The following is a 21,328-nucleotide window of genomic DNA, read 5'->3' as shown; positions in this document are numbered from 1 at the left end:
AAGAAACCCTTCTAGTTACTCTTAACATCCCTTGCTAGCTGCAACTCCAAGTGTGATTTCACTGCTGCATGCCTGAGCAATATTTTTATACTCCTCCTTGGTCATTTGTCCAATCTTCCACTTCTTGTAAGCTTCTTTTTTGTGTTTAAGCAGTATGCACTCTTTGTATTGCCTGCTGTCTGGCTGTTCAACACTGGCCACTAGGCAATTTGCCTCAACCTCCCACCCCGCCATAAACGTCTCTCCCTTACTCTCACAGGTATAATAGAGCACAGCAAGCAGCAATAACAATGGGAATATTGCTTTCGCTGAGGTCTGACCTACTCAGCAAACAGCGCCAGCACCCTTTTAAACATCCAAAGGCATATTCTGCCATTCTGCACTTGCTCAGCCTATAGCTGAACTGCTCCTTACTGCTGTCCAGGCTGCCTGTATATGGCTTCATAAGCCATGGGAGCAAGGGGTAGGCTGGGTCCCCAAGAATAACTATTGGCATTTCAACATCCCCAAAGGTAATTTTCTGGTTGGGAAGAAAGTCCCTTCTTGCGGCTTTTCGAACGGCCCGGAGTTCTGAAAGATACGAGAGTCATGCACCTTTCCCAACCAGCCCACTTTGATGTCAGTTAAACAGCCCTTGTGATCCACCAGTGCTTGCAACACCATTGAGAAGTACCCCTTGTCGCTTATGTACTTTTTGGCAAGGTGGTCCGGTGCCAAGATAGGGATATGTGTTCCACATATTGCCCCACTACAGTTAGGGAACCCCACTGCAGCAAAGCCATCCACTATGACCTGCACTTTCCAAGAGTCACTACCCTTGTTAGCAGAAGGTTATTGATTGCCTTGGCTACTTCAATCAGAGCAGCCTCCATGGTAGATTTGCCCACTCCAAATCGCTACCAGTCAGTCGGTAATCAGTCAGGCTTTGCAAGCTTCCATAGGGCTACCACCACTCACTTCTCAACTGTCAGCGCAGGTCTCATCTTGGTATTCCTGTGCTTCAGGGCGGAGGAAAGCAACTCAAAGTTCCATGAAAGTTTTGCAGCCACTTGGAATCATCCTATACCTGCAACACTATGCAGTCCCACCAGTCTGTGCTTGTTTGCTGGGCCCAGAACTGGTGTTCCACTATATCCACATGTCCCAATGCCACCATGATATCTCAACTGCCACATCCCGTGCTTTCAGGAACATCTGTGTCCTTGTGCTGGCGGCTCCGATCTAGGCTCTGCACATACTGCAGGATAATACGCAAGGTGTTTACAATGCTCACAAAAGCAGTTTGCAGGTGAGTGGGCTCCATGCTTACCGTGCTATGGTGTCTGCACGGATAGCCCAGGAAAAAAAGGCACGAAACAATTGTTTGCCATTGCTTTCAGGAAGGGAGGGAGGGGAGGTGCTATAGAAGTGCAAAGTATTATAACTAAACAAAGGACATTGGTCAAATTCTTTGCTGGTGTAACTCCACTGAAGTCAAATGAGGTAAGCCAGCAGAAAACCTGGCAGACCTATCTAGATGGTGCACAATGGACAGATAGTATTACTAGCAATAGATCAGCTATAAGAAGCAGAGTGCATGGTGAAACATGAATATGACCCAAACATTTTAGAGTATTTCACACTTCAGTTAACTTATATTTAAAAAGTGGAATCAAAAGTTTAAAGCTAGTTCTCAGATTTACTGAGGTGTATTTGGAAGCTAAGATAGCTGCCGGAGCAAAAAACAAACAAACAAACAAAAAAAACAAAGACACAAAACAAAAAACACCACAACAACACACCACCACCAAAGAGAGACATGAAATTTGCAGAAATGGAAATAACTAAATAGGCAATGGAATTTAGAATTGATTATGAACACATGATCAATGAATGGGGAAAGTCAACAAAAAGGTGCTACAATGATTTATTAAAAAATATTCCAAGTATGAACAAGAATCTTGATAGCCAGTGTTCTTAAGTAAGTGCACATTTTGTGGAGATGACAAGAGATTTGACTAGTGCCCTAATCTGAACACAAAGTAATAACTCAAATCACAATAAAACGCCACATTCCCAAATAAGGAGACAGGATGCCAATGAGTTGAAGTCACCTCAGTGAGGCAAGTCAGGAGATGGTACATGCTCCAGACATGCCCACCAAGCATGCATATCAACCAAAAATAATCTGCCCTTACACTTGTTCATCTTAGTCACTTTACTGTTAGTTAAATTCTCAGCACTGAGGAAAGCACCCATTTGATTAAGGGGGCATGTAAAGGAAACTTTTGATGCAGCATGTTATTAATTAGCAGAAATAGTGTCAGAGTATTATGTAGGCAAAAATTTTAGTAACTTTCAATAACAGATTAGACATTTGAATGCAGATAGGTGGGATAAAATTATAAGGCCCAACTTTAGAGTGGTTTTATCCTGCTGGAGAAGGCTTGAGCATTGGCCACTATCAAAGAAAAGATAGCAAGACTAAATGAACCACTGGTTTATTCTGGTACAACAAGAGGTGGTATACCGAACTAACTATACCATTTGTATTCTGATATGGCAGTAGGAATAGATACTGAACTAGATGGTGCTGGTTTGTTACAGTACAGACATTCTTACTGTGATGGTGCACTCCATATGATGTTATGAAAATATGCTAATGAGTGTGAATATAATATAACTAGAATATGCTTCATGCAAAATGTCTCTTGTAAGGTATCTTTACACATCTTATAATCTACTGAGGGTAGCCCTCCTATTTGTACAAATGTATAATTCTTGTATCTGAAACCAGAAATATGAAATATAACTCTGAGGTCCTATTGTAATTATGCAACGTGTGGGCCATTAATGGTGGCTTGGAATCTTGATGGCTCCCATTAACCAGGACAACTGGTTGCATGACAAAGTTCCAAGCCTGTATTGATAGGTCCCACGCTTCTGGGCAGATTCAGTGGCCTCAGAAACTCAATAAGACCCCAATGTGACCTCCCTTTCTCAGTGTAGTAGCAAGAGTCACAGCCTACTGAGTTACTTTCATCACCGGCCAATATGGGAGATGGGAAGGGAGAATACCCAACAGTCTTTGTTGCTCCAAAGAGTTCAGTAGGCACAGTTCAGCCTCCTGCTTCCTTTCTCCAGGGGATCTCTGTAGAGTATGGGGGGTTGGAAGAGGGAACCTGGGCCTATCTTCTACTCCCGGTTCCATCTCAGGGACCCTAATGGTAGCAGCTGTTGGTGGTTTTCCCTTCACCATTGCTGCTTTGATTCCCTGGGCCACTTCCCCTGTGGTTCCCTTTTCCTAGCTTCACCCTTACCTCAGGATTCAGCAATACTTCCTCTCCTCCAGCTCCTTTCACCTCGGTTCCCTAGAGGGCACTGGAAGAAGAGCTTTTAAACAGTATAAGTGGGACCATGATTGGTTCCAGCTGTCTCCATTACCCTAATGGCCTTAATTGGTTAATTGGCATCAGGTGTCTTAATTGGCCTGGAGTAGCCTTTGTTTGGCTATCCGGGGAACAGGGACCTGCTCATTCTGAAGGCTGATATACCTGCCTTCCACCATTCTCTTTTATTCCTCTGGTCTGAATCTGTCACAGTTGTAATGGCACTGTTTACTTGTAAGTCTTCCTGTATACCCAGGGCCAGCGCTACCATTTAGGTAGCCTAGGCAATCGCCTGGGGCGCCAGAACAATTGGTGGGAGCCGTTTTGCCAGAGGGGGCAGCAGGCGGCTCCGGTGGAGCTGCTGCAGTGGTGCCTGTGGAGGGTCCACTGGTCCCGTGACTCTGGTGGAGCTGCCGCAGTCATGCCTGCGGACGGTCGGCTGCTCGTGCGGCTCCGGTGGACCGCCCGCAGGCACCACTGCGGCAGCTCCACCGGAGCCGCAGAGTGCCGGACCCTCCGCAGGCACCACTGTGGCAGCTCCACCGGAGCCGCGGGACCAGCGCGCGGGGTGGCAAAATTGCCGTCCGCCTAGGGCACTCAAACCCCTAGCACCGGTCCTGTGTATACCTATGTGCTGGCAAGTGGGTAATGAAGTCTTACAGTGATCATGTGATCATGTCACCTGAACTGGAACCAGTGGCAGATTAACAATTTTGCAGTCCCTAGGCCCACAAAAAATTGCCGCCAGTTCACCTCCGCTCCCTCGCAGCAAGCCTGGGAGGGAGCGGGAGAGAAGGGGAGTTGTGGTGCGCTCAAGGGATGGCGGAAGTGGAGTGATGGTGAGCTGGGGCAGGGAGCAGTTCCCTGTCCCACACAAAAAGTTACTCCCCGCACCCGCCGACCCCAGGTCACCTCCGCTATCCCCCAAAGCCGATACTCGCTTCTCCCTTCCTTTCTCCCTCCCTCCCAGCGCTTTCGCGCGGCAAGCCTCGGAGGGAGAGGGGATTTGCAGCGCACTCGGGAGATGGCAGTGGTGGAGAGGAGGTGAGCTGGGGTGGAGAGCAGTTCCCGGCCCCCCTGGATTACTCCCCACGCCCGCGGGCCCCAGATCACTTCTGCTCTGCCTCCTCCGATCATGCTGCTACTCACTTCTCCCTCCCTCCCAGCGCTTTCGCATGGCAAAACTGGGAGGAAGGAGGAAAGCGCGGGGCGCCTGGGGGAGGAGGTGGGCCGGGGATTTGGGGAAGGGGCAGACTTGGGGACGGGGAGTGAGCAAATTTGTTGCCCCTGCAAATTTGCCACCCTAGGCCTAGGTTATGTTGGCCTAGGCGATAATATGCTACTGACTGGAATACATCTTTAACCTGGTGCTTTTCCATTTAGAAGGAGGGGTGGGAACCCAGAGAGGGACAAAGGATTCCCGCATTGTGCAAAAGCTATATAAGGGGGTGGAACAGAACAAATGGGGCAGCAGTCATGAGAAATCCCCTAGTTACCACCTGAACTGGAACAAAGACTGTACCAGGGGAAAGGATTGGGCCCAGAGTAAAAGGAGGCTGGTCAGTCAAAGAAGCTCATTGGAACATCTCTGAGGGTGAGATTTACCTGCATTTAGTTTTTTCTGTATTAGCCTTAGACTTGCGAGGTTTTGTTTTATTTTGCTTGGTAGTTTACTTTGTTCTGCTTTTTTTATTACTTGGAACCACTTAAATCCTACTTTTTGTATTTAATTAATAAGTTAAAACGTGATTTTATTAATCCAGAGTGTGTATTAATACTTGGAGGCAGGGGGCAAGCAGATGTGCATCCCTCTCTATCAATGTTATAATTACCCTGTATAAGCTTTATACAGGGTAAAATGGATTTATTTGGGGTTTGGACCCCATTAGGAGCTGGGCATCTGATTGCTGGAGACAGGAGCACTTCTTAAGCTGTTTTCAGTTAAGCCTGCAACTTGTGGAGGACTTGGTTCAGAATTGGATCTGTGTTTGCGGCAGGCAAGTGTGTCTGACTTAAACAAGGCAAGGTACTGGAGTCTCAAGCTGGCAGGGAAAGCAGGCTCAGAGGTAGTCCCAGCACACCAGGTGGCAATCCCAAGGGAGTTTCTCTGACCCAATCTGTCACACTTACATTCCTAATTTTTTTTTTTTAATGACTGATGTTTCTACAGGCAACCAAAGAATAATCTCCAGAGAGTAAGCAACAGTAAATCAAATTTTAGGAGAGAAATTTAAGGCTGAAAAAAGTTGCTACTTAAATATTTGTTCTTCAAAATGTTAGCATGAAAACAAATTCTTAAATTAATTTAATGTTTAAATCCGTCTAGATGGAACTATTTACTTTTATTTCAATTTGGAAAAAAAAACCACTAGCTCGAGTTCTAGGCTCATGTAATTTGAAAAAATAAAACTATACTTCACTCATGATTTGGACCATTGGTGTGCCCTCTACAGGTTTGTTTACACAGCAAGTGGCAGCAAGTCTCAAAGTCCAGGTCAACAGACTTGAGCTCACACTATGACACAAAAAACAGCTGTGTAGACATTGTAACTCAGGCTGGTGGTCAGACTCAGAAGCCTTTCCCTAGGCTTCAAAGCCAAGCCTGACCTGCAAAATCACAGCTATTTTTAGTGCTGCAGCATGAGTCCCGTGAGCCCAAGACTGTCACTCTGAACTCTGAGACTCGTTGCTGCTCACTGTGTAGATATACCTGAAGGAGATCAAAGAAAGGTCTCACTCAGCTCTCCTCACTGCACAGTATTAAGGCATTATTTCACTCCAAAGCAGTCAGTTAGAATAATAATCACTTACACTGACACAATGCAAAAGTCTCAGAAGTGGCTAAGAGTTTAGACACTTGTGAAAATTTTACCCATAGTGCTTTTCACCCCCAAATGGATCTTGGAGTGCACTAACCACTATATATACAAGAATCACGTTACTCAATGAAATTAAGCTACCCTGCAATGCAATATCTGTTTAACACAAATTAAGGCAACAATTAGGACAGGATGTGAACGTAAATCCTGTATCTAAAAAAAACTGCACAGGAAACTCAAGGAGACAGCTTTATGTGCATGTACTTCATCATCATGACACATACCATCACACCCAAAGGGAAGAATTAGAAAATCACAACTGTAGAAATATTGGTTTGAATAGAGGTACAGGAAGACAGGTAGTGTTTCTGACTTAAGCAGGGTCCTTAGTCTGGGAACAGTTTTCAATCCATTATGTATTATTTCATGACAATATGGAGATTTGACACCTCAATTACAGATACAGAATCAATTAACTGAGATCTAAAGCTAAGTCTTTGCAGAGTCCTGTTAAATTGGTCTGACCATTCCACAAGTGTGGAAACTGTTATATTCACATTTTGCAGAGGCAGGTAGGAGGTAGACTGCGGGGGAGGGAAGGCAGACAAAAGCTGTTGTAGACACAAAGTCTGCCTACAAGAAAACAAACAGGTGAACCCTTTCTCTTTTTAGCTTCTGCTTTCACCAAGAAGCCAAAGACGACAGAGGTAGTGGAAGGAGACACAGCTGTGTTTGAAGCAGAGACTGAAAAGACTGGCATCAAGGTGAAGTGGCAGCGAGCTGGAGCAGAAATGTTTGAAAGCGAGAAGTATATCATCAAGACTGAGGGGAACAAGCATTCACTGACTATCAATAACACTGGAAGAGAGGATGATGCGACATATGCTGTAATTGCAGGGAGTTCCAAGGTCAAATTTGACCTCAAAGTCAAAGAGCCAGGTATGGTATCTTCTAAACCACTATAGCTTATTCAGAATTGCCAACTCAATCATTCAGAAATCATGAGCTGGGCCCATAAAAATAAGATTTTAATAATAATAAATGTGGGGTTTATTTTTATTTGCCCTCTGGTGCCTGACTCTCACACACAAGCACATTGTTTTTAAAAGTTCATAAATAAAAAAAGCTACATTCATCTCTGCTGTTTCTATGTACATCACAGAAGCCAAAAGATAGAAAAATTATTCTTCAAAACATCTAAAATTTGATATGTCAAAATTATGGCATTTAAAAATTCAAACATCTCTTTTGAGGGAGAGAAGAGGGTTCTTAGCCATCACAGCTCAAAGCTTGGCAAAGGTAAGCTATTCTTATCTGGTTAGAAACCCCATAAGGCTGGTACCTTCCAAGGAAATGCACCTTCTAAGCTCTACAAGACAATAGCCAAATTCCTGTGCATTTCCTAAGGCTCACTGAAGAGATGCTCCTCTGTACAACTCTCTCAAGTATATCCCAGAAATACATGGCTTTCTGTAACCTTGCTTTCCATTCCATTTCAGAAAAGTCTGAGGCAGTTCGTCCTACTGAAGCGGTTTGTACCCCAATTGTTTCAGAGTTACCTACACCAGCAGAGACACAACCAGCAGAATGCAGCAAGAGTTCTGAAGGTTAAAAAAAATAAATGCTAGGACTAATCCTAATCCAGTGGCTCTCAACCTTTCCAGACTATTGTACCCTTTGCAGGAGTCTAATTTCTTTTGTGTACGCACAAGTTTCAACTAATTTAAAAACTAGGTTCTTACAAAATCAGACATAAAAATACAAGTGTCACAGCAACTATTACTGAAAAATTGCTTACTTTCTCATTTTAACCATATTATTATAAATCAATTAGAATATAAATATGGTACTTACATTTCAGTGTATGGTATATCAAGCAGTATAAATTAGTCATTGTGGTAGACAATGGTAGAGATCATCCTTGAATTGAGGGATTGCCAAATCAATCAATCATGGCTGTATAAAATTTTAGTTTGTACTGACTTTGCTACTGCTTTTTATGTAGCTTGTTGTAAAACTACGCAAATATCTAAATAAGTTGATGTACCCCCCTGGAAGACCTGTGTGTACCACTGCCCTACTTGACCCACTGAAAGAAAGAATAGGGACAAGGAATCCCAACATTGGTGGTGGGGGAAAACAGGACCAGGAGAAGAAGACAAGTGACAAGCCCAAGCCAAGCGGGAATAAGGAGCTATGGAAGAAATAGGAAATATCTGAGTGGAGAAGAATATTGAGGGAAACATTGAAATGATATAAAGCATTCACTATACAGATTAGGACAGAGGCTGAAATGGAAAGAGAGTTAATAAAGCTAGATATTTGTTTCAGTTCCAGGTCCTGAGGCTCAGCCAGAGCTGCCCCTGGACCCTGTTGGTCTCTTTGTGACACGGCCCCAGGATGGAGAAGTGACTGTTGGTGAGGAAAAGACCTGATTTTTGTAAACTGCTAAGCTACTACCTTTGTCTCTCTATATACAGTACTATAGCAACGATCTAACAGAAATAACTAAACATCACTCACAGCCTTATCTTAACCTGTCTCCCTTTCAAGGTGGAAACATCACATTCACTTGCAAAGTGGCAGGTGCCAGCATGCTGAAGAAACCATCAGTGAAATGGTTCAAGGGAAAGTGGATGGACCTGGGAAGCAAAGTGGGGAAACATCTCCAGCTGCATGACAGCTATGACCGAAACAACAAGGTACAGCCAGCAAAGAAGAGCTCTCAATCTCTCTCTCTCCTAGCCACTAACCTTTGTTCTGGGGGGAAAGACCTCTTTCCCGGTAGTGACACATTTTGGTATTAAGGCACACAGTATTCTAACTATGGATATAGATCTATAGTCAGAGGATCTAGACAAAACTAGACAAGCCTCAGTCCCCCCCAGGTGCAGCCTTCCATGTTAATTATCCCCTTCTGAGCCACTTTAATCCCTTCAGGGGTGGTGTGGGCTGAACATCTCATTGCAGCAGGTTAATCTGTAACTGCCTACTATAGGGTTCCCTGCACCTGACTCTCAGCTGGTATTGGTCACTGTCAGAAATAGTATCCTGAGTTAGACAGACCATTGGACTCATCTAGTATGGCAATTTTCCATGATCTTATAGTATAATTATCCTTACAGGAATGTTCAGAAACACTAGCCACCCATACATTGGCGCTGAAATTAACTGCTTTATTACAGTGGGTAAATTATCGTAAACTGCTCAACAAAAATCCATTCCCACCATAAATGAGTCTATAACATGAATTGTCTAGCCCAGAGACGGACAGACACCTGGAACACAAAGAAGCCTGTAGTGCATCACTCTCTCTCTCTGTAGGGATCACGCTAGTGTTATAGTTTGTGATATACTTGCTATGTGTATGCATCTCCACTTCCCTCTACTGGATGGAATATAATAGATTTGCCCATCAGTAACATCAATCCACCTGAAGGCTGAATTTATGGAACTACTCTCTTAGCTGTAGATAAAGGCCTATGTTTTTTGGAGATGGAGGACTTGTTTCCCTTGGCCACAAGCATGCAGCTGCTTTACCTGATGAGTGTGGTGTCTGTATGTATAAAATCACAGACTAATACAACAGTAGGATTTGCTGCTATCAACATCCTATCCCCTGGAAAACCTCTGCAGATAATGTCCTTTAAGTGTTCAAAGTGGATTAGAGAAATTTTACCTTTATGACAACTCCTCACCCAGCCACAAGTGAGACAGAGAGTTGCATGTACAGGGAACAAAATGGTTTTTTTAACGAATTTCAGCCTTTGTCTATCACTGTTAATGTTCTGGTATGCTATATTTGTTTCTATGCATTTTTTACTCTTTTATTTTCTAACTTCCTTGCTCTGTGGGCTGATCTATTTTTTAGGTTTACATCTATGAAATGCACATTATCCAAGCGAAAATGACTTACGCAGGGGGGTATAGATGTGAGGTGTCTACAAAGGACAAATTTGATAGCTGTAACTTCAGCCTGATTGTCAATGGTAAGATTATATGTTTTCAACATTACAGAAATGTGTTGCTAAGTGAAGGGTGAAAGTGGGCCGGTACAGCGTACTAGTAAAAAGCGGCCGCCAGTACCAGCCCGTACGCAGCCGATATTAAAGCACTACCACGGCAAAGGACCCTGTTTAAAGTGGGGCCATGGCAGCACTTTAATGTCATTGCCCCTTTACCATCCCCACCCCCAGGGCTGCCGACAGGGGCAAAAGAGGCAGTTACCCAGGGCTGGTGATTTTAAAGGCCCCGGGGCTCCTGGCCACTGCTACCGTGGCAGCAACCGGAGCCTCAGGCCCTTTAAATCGCTGATGGAGCACCGGGCGGCACAGGCCAGGCAGCTCAGATGGACTGGCTGGGGGAGGCTGACCCCCAGCCCCACCCCTTCCAGGGGCCCAGAGCCAGGACCCTGTACCAGAAAGAGTTTAATGTTACTTTCACCCCTGTGCTAAGTTAGGCTCCATCTTATCCTCACTCTGTCCTCCTGTGCACAGAGTAACCTCTCTCCCCAATAAACAGTGGCCACCAGAAGAGATTGTAGGTCAGGTTTGAGAGGAACTGGCAGAGCTATATGCAGGCCCAAAACTAGAAGAGCAGGAGTGCAACAGATGTGGATTGAGATGCATTGGCAGGGCTATGGGGGAGGGGGATGGCCTCTAAATAGAAAAGTAGTAAGTCATTTAAGCCAGGGTTGAGATGCACTGAAAGAACAGCATGAAGTAAGCAAAAGGAGACTTAGCCTATATTATTCTTGACTTTATCCAGACTTCAGTCTCACACTTCCATGAGCACTAATTCGGTAAAATTTAAAAATAAAAGTCTTAAGAATTAACTCCAGTTCTAGGTTGCCAAAGGCTTGTATTTGAACATGGAAATTTGAAAAGAAAAAGAAAAAAAACTTGGAAAAGTTCAGAAAGCTAACACTATTCCTTTCCTCCTGCCAAATTCAAGCACTGCAGGAGTTTCTGGCAGTATAAAATTGCAACAAGCATAGTTGACTAGTTTTAGCAAGGGATTTACTCTAAACAGTTGTCTCGTGTGCCTGAGGACAGCTGTGTTGTAAAAACTTACCAGTGATTAAAAGGGAAGTACATTTAACCATCTATTTACCTCCAGTGCAGAATAGGTCACCAGAGATTTGGCTAAGACAGTGGGAGCAAGATTCACCCTTGCTGGTCTGGTATTTGCACCACTCTCCTTCCTCAGGGGTTGTGCTGAGGAGTGGTAGCTTTAATTTGTGACCGGGGCTCATAGGAGCCTCACAGCACAAGTGCTGACTTTTGTTTTTCCCCATGAGTGTTCCACCCCTACTTTACTTGGAGGCCTCTCTTCACTCTCACAGGGCTTCTTCCTGTCCCCGCTCTGCCCCCTCATCCAAGGATCCCTTCACCCGCCCACCGCTCCCTTCTGAAGCGCCTCCCACCAGCCACTTGCTGATGAGCAGCCAGCCCCAGGGGTCTGTCAAACAGCTGATTGATAGGCAGCCAGCCCTGGGGCTGGAACCACAATGGCTGGTGGGTGCTGAGCACCCCCTATTTTTTTATATGGGTGATTGAGCACCAGAGAACCCATGGAGTTGGTGCCTATGCCTCACAGGCAGTGGCAGACCAGGAATGCATTGAGTCAGCACTGCTAATTTTTGAGGCAGCACTGATTGGCTGCAGGAACCAGGATGGTATAGGGCATAGGTTGACATTCAGTCACTGGAGGCTCTTCAGCCTAGGCTCTGCCAGCAGAAATTGGTTTAAATTGGAGACTAATCAAACATTTTATAAGCAGCTTCCCAGCTGGAAACCTCTCCATGCTTCTGTTAATCAAGGGAATTTATCTTCTGCCTCTACAGATTGATTATAGTTAATTAATGGTAATATTACCATTTGGACCTTCTCTAGCTCCTTTCACCTGAGGATTTCAATGCATTCATGATGTCAATATTCAGACCAGATTTTACAGAAGACAATGTGACTTTCCCACTGTCAAACTACAAATTAATGTGAAGCTTGAGATAGAACCCCAGAGAGTTACTTGCACTAACCATGGACACCATTCACTAAGTGATTAATCATAGTTAAAATACAAGATATTTGAAACAAAAATAGCTTGAAAGGAAAAAAAATTGCAGTGGTGCTGTCTCTTTTTCAAGAACATTCAACTGTTTTCCCCACCCTCCTTTTCTGTTGTATGCCTCATCAGAAGCACCAGCAACAGGAGACATGGATATCCGCACTGCCTTTCGACGAACGTGAGTAGGAAGCTTGTGCTTCCATGTGGAATTCATTACCTTCCTAGACAAGATCATGTACGAGGAAAACTACTGTACAAATAACTATTATTACTAAGCTATATATGTACATCTATAGTGTAAGTGTTTCTAAGGCTAAAATGCCACCTTTGACTCCTAGACATCATCTAAAAGAGGTTGGTTCTTTACTATGCAACAACAATCTCGATCTTCAGAAATAATAAATATAATTTTTCTAAGAATTGCACTAATTATATTTTCTACAGTGTGAAAAGAACATTTCAGGTACAAATCAACAGGGGAGCTAATAGTCCTGTGTTGTTCCCAGGCTGAATGGCTTGGACCAAGCAATGCTTTCCAAAATGGTTTAGGTGAGCCTGAGGATCCACTTGTGTCTTAAGACACTCTTGCACTAGACAGGGATCAAGAGTTTGGACATAAACACTATCAACAGTATATAGCTGATCAATAAAATTAAATATAACCATACTGTAATGTTTTGTAATTTTATTACCCAATTGAAGTGCAGTCAATGAGATTTTGAATGTATGTGTGAATGGTCAGGTATATATACACCACCTAGACTATTAAGAGCCACAGGTAGGGTTGCCAGGCGTCCAGGCCACTAGAAGTCTGATTGGGCGCAGCGCCGATGGGGCAGGCAGGCTCCGTACCCAGCTCTCGGGAAGCATCTGGCTCCATGTGCTGCCCCCCGCCCACAGGCGCCACCCCAAGCGCTGGCTCCACAGCTCCCATTTGCCGCAGTTCGCAGCCAATGAGAGCTGTGGGGGTGACATCTGCAACAGCATGTGGAGTCCCTTGGTTGCCCCTCTGCCTAGAAGCTGGAGAAACATGTCGCCACTTTCCAGGAGCCACTTGAGGTCAGTGCCGCCTGAAGCCTACACCCCAAACCCCCCCATGCCCCAGCCCCAGCTCAGAACCCCCTCCCACACCCAAATTCCCTCCCGAACCCTGCACTCCCTCTTGCACCCCAACCCCCTGCCCCAGCACCGAACCCCCTCCCACACTCCAAACCCCTAAGTCCCAGCCCGGAGCCTCTTCCTGCACCCCAAAACCCTCATCCCCAGCCCCACCCCAGAGCCATCATCCCACACCCCAACCCCCTGCCCCAGCTTAGTGAAAATGAGTGAGTGAGCAAGGATGGGGGAGAGCGAGTGACTGAGGGAGGGGAAACAGAGTAAGCTGCGGCCTTGGAGAAGAGGCAGGGCAAGGGTGTTTAGCTTTCTGTAATTAGAAAGTTGGCAACCCTAGCCCCAGGGATTGCATAGGTATTGAGAAAGGCCACTCTTCCCAGATCTGCAATAAATTCTCAATTGACCTAAGAACTCTTAACAGAGCTGCCCTGACCTCTATTGGTTAAATTGAAAGAGCTGTTACAGATTTTTGGTAAAGTTTAGGAAGTAACTTGCAACTGTATTCATTACTGAAAATTCGTTTATTTTGTATGTAAATCAGAGTGTTTTTTTCCTAAGTTATCAATAAAAAACACTCCAACAGCCATCAGCTGTAACAAGTACAGTCCACCAGGGCAATATGTGCTGTCCCTTAAGAAATTTTAACATGATCTTTACTGTGCTCCCAATAGCAGCTACAGTGAAATTTATCACTCCAGCACTTATACTTCACCTGAACCAATTTTCCTAGTACAAGAGAAAATCCAGCACAGTCAGTTGCTTGTGTTTTTCCACAAATTATTATATGACAGCTGCCCTTTACACTCAACTCTGTCACAAGGAACCAAGAAAAGTCTTGCAGACTTTAACTAAACAGTAATTATGGAATCCGTGTGTGCAGCTGGTCAGTCCTGCTGTGACACAGGCTGATTCCACTTGAACATAAGTCTACATGGCCAAGCCTTTGTTGTCCTTTATTTAGCATTCAACAGTTCTTCTTTCTGCTAGCAGGATAATGAAAGCAACAAATCTAGTGCTAGTGAGTGCAACGTGGGTGTAAAATCCTAACAAATCTTTTGGATACAGGGACTTTTAGGTCAGCATGGAGGAAGCATAACTGACTCCTTCCCATCAAAATCCTGTCACAAAACAAATCACCATATTTATCTTTGCTCCACCTGTGAGCCAGAGCTGAAGACTGAAGATTCCTTCTTCATTTACTAGACTGTATTAGGAAGTCTTTGTGAAGGGACTGCACCAGATTTTCATTTACTGCCTTTACTGTCCAGCAGAATGCAAGACCCAGAGACACTGCATTACACAACACCTTTTTGCAGAGTTTGACTATAATTTAAGGAAGGCCCAAGATTGTCCTGTCCATTTGATTGGCAGGATATTTAGGATTCATTTGTCTCTATGAAACTGAAGAGAGGTGTTCAGACAGCCAAGCAAAAACTTGTAGATGACTTGAGACATTACTTACGACAAGTTGTGAATGTACAGAAGGGTTAGAATGTCTGACCCCACATGCAGCTGCATGGACTAGGCAGTAGCAATTCTCCCTTGGGAATGGAAAAGACTCCTTTGCAGTGGTTTCCCCAGGAATTGAAATTAGGGGTGGTGTTCAAATTTACGGGGGGGGGGGGGGTTCAGGACCAATGAGATATATAAAAGAGATATGAAAAAAGTAAATGTTTTGTTAGGATTATGAAAATTTAACATAAGGAAAATGCAAGTTACACCAAAACACATAACGGATCTAGATTTCTAAAAAAAAAAAAATTAAAACAAATGTATTTAATTTAAATTGACTTTTGAAAAGTAAGCCATCATGGGATAAGAGGGCAGTCCTCTCATGGATCAGTAACTGGTTAAGAGATGGGAAACAAAAGATAGGAATAAATTATCAGTTTTCAGAATGGGGAGAGATAAATAGTGGTATCCTTGAGCGGTCAGTACTGGGACCAGTACTGTTTAAAATATTCATCTGGAAAAATGGGTAAACAGTGAGGTGGCAAAATTTGCAGATGATACAAAACTATTCAAGATAGTTAAGTCCCAGGCAGACTGTGAAGAGCTACAAAAGGATCTCACAAAACTGGGTGACAGAGCAACAAAATGGCAAATTAAATTTAATGTTGATAAATGCAAAGTAATGCACATTGGAAAGCAATCTCAACTATACATACAAAAATGATGGCATCTGAATTAGTTGTTAACACTCATGAAAGAGATCTTGGAGTCATTGTGGATAGTTCTTTGAAAACATCTACTCAATGTGCAGCAGCAGTCAAAAAAGCAAACAGTGTTGGGAATCATTAAGAAAGGGATAGACAATAAGACAGAAAATATCATAATGCCTCTATATAAATCCACGGTACACCCACACCTTGAATAGTGTGTGCCGATCTGGTTACTCATCCTAAAAAATATATATTGGAATTGGAAAAGGTACAGAGATGGGCAACTAAAATGATCAGGGGTATGAAACAGGAGGAGAGATTAAAATGACTGGGAATTTTCAGCTTAGAAAAGAGATGACTAATGGGGATATGATAGATGTCTCCAAAATCTTGACTGGTGCAAAGAAAGTGAATAAGGAAATTTTATTGAATCCTTCACATAACACAAGAACTAACAGTCACTCAATGAAATTAATAGGCAGCAGGTTTTAAATAAAGAAAAGGAAGTACTTCTTCACACAACATAAAGTCAACCCAGGGAACTCTTTGCCAGGGGATGCTGTGAAGACCAAAACTATAACAGGATTATAAAAAGAACTAGATAAATTCCTGGAGAACAGGTCCATCTGTGGCTATTAGCCAGGATGGGGAGGGATGCAATACCATGCTCTGAGTGTCCCTAGCCTGTTTGCCAGAAGCTGGGAATGGGCAACAGGGGATGGTCACTTGATGATTACCTGTTCTGTTCATTCCTTCTGAAGCACCTGGCCCTGAACACTATTGTAAGACAGGGTACTGGGCTATATGGACCATTGGTCTGACCCAGTATGACCATTCTTATGTAAAAATTAATTATAATAATAAAAATGTTTAGTACAGAAACTCCCCAACATAATGACCTCCCAAGATAGCAACAATGTGAGATAAAAACCTTGGCAAATAATGCATTTTAAAAATCTTGGCCTACTAGGAAACATATTTATTCCCAGTCACAAATCTAGTGTTCTGAGCAAAGTGACTAAAATATAGTTCAACAAACAAATGTTTATTTAACATGCCCCTCACTTTTCCCTCCACTGCACTCCACTCACCGGTGTTGTCCTTGGTCAGTGGAAACTCTGAGTTCAGAGGTGCTTTCACGTGAGTACACCTTCCAGGTGGGGGACAAGAAGGCACCTTGCTTGTTCCTCCAGCTGCTCACTGTTCGCTCTGGCCACATCTGTTCGTTGTGCCACCGTGCACTCCACCACTCTGTTGCCAATGGCCCTGCGCAGTCACCTTCGGCTGCCACCTGCCACTGTGACCTCTGCGAGTTGGTCTCTTGAGGTTCCACCAGCTCTCAGTGATTTCAGCTGAGCTCTCAGTGCGGGAACCTCGCTCACTGCTAGCGCAGTCTGGGCTGTCTCTTACACAAAACACTGTACCCACAGGAACACTGTCACCACAACAGGACTAAGCACTTAGACCTGATTGTCAGTGATTTCAGCTGCAGTGGTCACTTAACAGAACAAAAGACTATCTATGGAGCCTAATCAGCTCTGTCTTTAAACGGTGGAGAGGGACAGGTCCCCACCCTCTCTCTTGATGTCTTCAAATCATCACAGGCTACAGTTCTACTGCCCTTTACTCATACAAGAACAACAACATTTCATCCACCATTCCCCCACATTCAAGTGGTTTGTAACCCAACCCCAGCCAAAATCTATCACTTGGATAACACAGCTCTGTTTGCTGGATACCTAGGTAGATTAGGTGTGAATGTAAATATAATCTGGCCCTGAAGCCTTTCCCTGCAGCCCCCGCTCATCACTAGCTGTCAGGGAGAGTTCATTTAGACTTTGCTTACAAATCATCATTTGAAATTATTAGGTTGGCCAACAATCACCGAAATGAATGCACTGACATTATAAAAAACAGGTGTATAAGGAAGCAAGGAAGCTAGTCTATGTTCATACTTTTCAAATCTATTATACTTTTTCAGATACACATATTTTATCATACACTGTATAAGCTTTTAAAGTGTGTATTAATGTTTCAGTTTAAATTCAGATTTCCAAACAGTCACTGAATTGGTATGTAACTAGCTCACAAAACTGGGGGAGGGGGTGTTGGGGAAATTCAAGGGGGGTGTAGGGAAATCACTGCTCCTTTGGGACAGAGCACTTCTAAAACTACTCCATACTTGCCAGTGGAGCTTGGAGTTTGAGAATCTTAAATTGTTCTATGAGAAGGCAGCAGAGATTAAACTGAAGTGCATAAATCTAAAGTGCTGTTTTTGTGACTCTCACTCAGGAGCCTGGTGGGAGGAGGAAGACGGATGCCTGCAGCCTGTCTCAGGTAGCCCAGGTTTCTGCCAGCAGTCAGATCCAAGCCTCAATGAACTCTCTCTCTCTCTCTCTCTCTGACCAGTAAAGAGAATCAGAACTTGCTGCACATTTAATTTTGAACATCTGAATTCATTACAATAAATAAATAAATAATTATACTTAGCTCTTATACGTGATTAGAAAACAAAAACAACGATCATGTGAGACAAGCATAAAGCAATGAGATGAGTAGAGATCTTTGATGTTTCAGTGAGAGAGATTCATTTACAGCAAGGGCACATGCTGGACATAGGGCACCCTCTTAGAATTGTGACTCTGAAAAATCTCAAACTGAATACACGTCTGCCCTCCTATCATACACACATCCTGATTACACCTCCCCTCACTGTTCCCACACTGTCTCGCTTGGATATGAAAATATACCTGTGTGCGATCCCATCCCCCTCTGTTCCTAGTGCTTTCAGATGTCCTATTTTACAAATGTATAACTCTTCCATTGTGTTTCAGAAGTTAGAAGTTAAAAGAAGTTTCAGAAGAGCTCAGCACCCACAAAGCTCAGCTCCCATTTAGACATCAGAAAAAAGTGACCAGTTTTTCAAAATAGGTAGCCTTAACATGTTGGGAGCTGTGATCTTTAGAACAATCTGGTCATAAGTGTCAGAATAGGAGCTGCTAGATGCTCAATTCTTTAGAAAAAAATCTATCTGAATTTGGGAGCTGAACATTTGAAACTCTAGCCTTGAGCTATTTTGAAATCTGGCCTTATATTAGCGACTTTACCTATGACTAAACCCCTCTGCCATTCAGTTTCTTCTTATCTATCAGTCAATACGCCTATCAACATACTAGAGTGTCTAGGCACCACATAGGGAAAATTAACTCTTGCAGTGTTATTCTGCTGTGAAAGCAACTATGTAAAAATGGCACTTTTGTAATCAAAAGAACTTTCCCCAATGCATGTTAAGAATCAGAAATGACTAAAATAAGTTTTTACTGCTATTGACTCCAATTAACCTTGCAGTGTCAATGCAACTCAGAAGGTGGGAGCTGGATTCTATTCCCTCTTTATCAACAGAACTGTTTACTAATCTGTTGAGGCTGTTTCTTGCATTTGCTCCTGACGCCTTGAGTTTCTCTGACCTAGTGTCTACTGGCATTCAGCAAGATTACTTCCTCTTAAGCAATCACTGCTGGCAAATATTGGAGACAGAATAATGGGCAACATGAACCAAAAGTCTGATTCAATAATGGCAATTCCTGTGTTCTTAAAGCAATAATGTATGCAACATAGGATGTCACTTGAGGGCCATATTAAAAAAAATACATAAGATATTTGTCTCAAAGCTGTCCCAACTCATAAAACAGTTTTCACATCCCCACATCTATAGTCCCCAGAAAGCACTTATGATTCTAAAGGAAGATCCCTGCAATTCTCCACAAATTTCCTAGGGCATGTGGGAAATGTGTTTATTGATTTACTGATTATGTGTGTGAAATCTTTTCTTTTAATTCAGGAAAAGGGGGATTACAATTATATTCTAGATTAGTATTTGCCACGAAATTAGTCACCGTGTATGACAGGAGTCGGCAACCTTTCAGCAGTGGTGTGCCAAGTCTTCATTTATACACTCTAATTTAAGGCTTCATGTGCCAGTAAAACATTTTAACATTTTTAGGTCTCTTTCTATAAGTTTATAATATATAACCAAACTACTGTTATATGTAAAGTAAACAAGGTTTTCAAAATCTTTCAGAAGCTTTACTTAAAATTAAATTAAAATGCAGATCTTATTAGTTTGCCCTTGCTTTTCCTTGCTGAGTTTACCAATGTCTGGTGGCACGTGTTTGGATACTTTAAGATGCACACAGGCTTCTGAGTGATCAGTTGTTAACCAGCTGGAACCTCAGTTCGGTAGCTGAGGTGAGCGGCTGGTAGGACTGAGCAGGGCCGGAGGCCTGGACCCTGTCTGGCATGGGGCCTGCACTGGAACTCCAACCAGAAGCAAGGTGAGCGGGGCTGCAGCGGGGACCTTGGCTGGCAAGGGGCCAGCAGCCGGAACCCCAGAGCGGCAGCGGGCTGAGTGGGTCAGCCCACCCCACTCTGGGGTTTCGGCAGTGAGTTGAGCATCTCTGCCCGCCCCCGTTTTGGGGTTTCAGCTGCTGGCTCCTGCCAGCCAGGGTCTCAGCCCACTGCCAGCCTGGGTTTCCTTCCCCCAGGCCAGCAGTGGGTGCTGAGTGGGGCCAGCGACGGGACCCCAGCAGGCAAGGGGCCAGCAGCAGGAACCCCACAGTGGCAGCGGGCTGAGCAGCTCAGCCTGCCGCCACTCTGGGGTTTCCTCTGCCGGCTCCTGCCAGCTGGGGTCTCAGCCCGCTGCCAGCCTGGGGGAAGGAACCCCAGGCCAGTAGCAGGCACTGAGTGGGACCGGCGGTGGAAACCCCAGAGCGGTGGCAGGCTGAGCGGTTCAGCCCGCCACTGCTCTGGGGTTTCAGCCGCCAATTCCTTCCAGCTGGGGACACATCTCACTGCCAGCCTGGGGTTCCGTCCCCCAGGCTAGCAGCGGGTGCTGAGTGGGCCTGGCGGCGGGACCCCAGCTGGCAAGGGGCCAGCAGCAGGAACCCCAGAGTGGCGGTGGGCTGAGCAGCTCAGCCTGCCCCGCGTGCCAACAAAAATCGGCTTATGTGCCACAGGTTGCCGAACCCTTGTGTATGATTTCCTCTGTAAGTCGAGCAGGAGAAATTCAGGCTCAGTAAATGCACTTCTTAAATCTATATACAAATAGGAAGAGAGAAAATCTCCAGATTTCTAAAAGAAAATGGCTGCAATACCAATGAACATTCTAGAGTCATTGTGAAACTATCTCCTTCCAATGATACATCTTATGCTTATGAGAAAATTCTGGCCAATTCATTCCCCATCTCCTTGTGATACTATTATTTTTCTGTTACTGTGCAGTACAGAGGGACACGAAGATGGTGCAGAGCTGGATTTTAGTGCCTTATTGAAAAAGAGGTGAGTGAAAATCTGCAGTTTCAGAGCAATAAACTAACCAGCTTTTGCAGAACAGCCCTGGAAGACATTAAACCTAAAGCCGGTTAAAGTTCCCCCAATTCATAAATCCCTTAACAAACCCTAAAGTTCATCTAGTATGGAGAAACTGGCACTGGTAGATTTGTGAACTCTCCACAGACAGCAATACTTCACCATTTCTTACTGCATCTCTAGACTGTGTCTTCACCAGTAAAAAAGGTGTTTTTTACAATAGAGAGAGATAATTTGTAAAAAAAACACACCTCTTTTATTTGTGAAAATACAGATGTAGAGACTGGGACTGGAGTAGCTATAACCTTTCTATAGCACCTTTGCTGGAAAAATGTAAGGACTGGAACAGCTGCCTTTGGGATGTAGTGTTTGTCTGGAGCTTTCTATCCTCCTGAGTTGTCACTGGGACTGGAGAGTTGGGGAAATCAAAAAT

The 21,328-nt window shown here is 44.0% G+C and overlaps 1 protein-coding gene across 1 annotated transcript in view; it reads left to right on the top strand.

The window, feature by feature from the left end:
- MYBPC3 (myosin binding protein C3) overlaps positions 1 to 21,328 on the top strand; it is a 130,431-nt gene that overhangs the window by 10,613 nt on the left and 98,490 nt on the right. The window contains exons 2-9 of the mRNA XM_050953646.1: positions 6,860 to 7,126; positions 7,687 to 7,779; positions 8,525 to 8,605; positions 8,741 to 8,889; positions 10,059 to 10,176; positions 12,383 to 12,431; positions 17,821 to 17,865; positions 20,809 to 20,865. Coding sequence (XP_050809603.1) covers positions 6,860 to 7,126; positions 7,687 to 7,779; positions 8,525 to 8,605; positions 8,741 to 8,889; positions 10,059 to 10,176; positions 12,383 to 12,431; positions 17,821 to 17,865; positions 20,809 to 20,865 — 859 coding nt within the window. The remainder of the gene's footprint in view (positions 1 to 6,859; positions 7,127 to 7,686; positions 7,780 to 8,524; positions 8,606 to 8,740; positions 8,890 to 10,058; positions 10,177 to 12,382; positions 12,432 to 17,820; positions 17,866 to 20,808; positions 20,866 to 21,328) is intronic.

This window comes from Gopherus flavomarginatus, chromosome 5 (assembly GCF_025201925.1).
Source record: "Gopherus flavomarginatus isolate rGopFla2 chromosome 5, rGopFla2.mat.asm, whole genome shotgun sequence".
Lineage (NCBI taxonomy): Eukaryota > Metazoa > Chordata > Testudines > Testudinidae > Gopherus > Gopherus flavomarginatus.
Note: the sequence above shows the minus strand (reverse complement) of the source record. Positions and strands in the feature narration are given on the sequence as shown.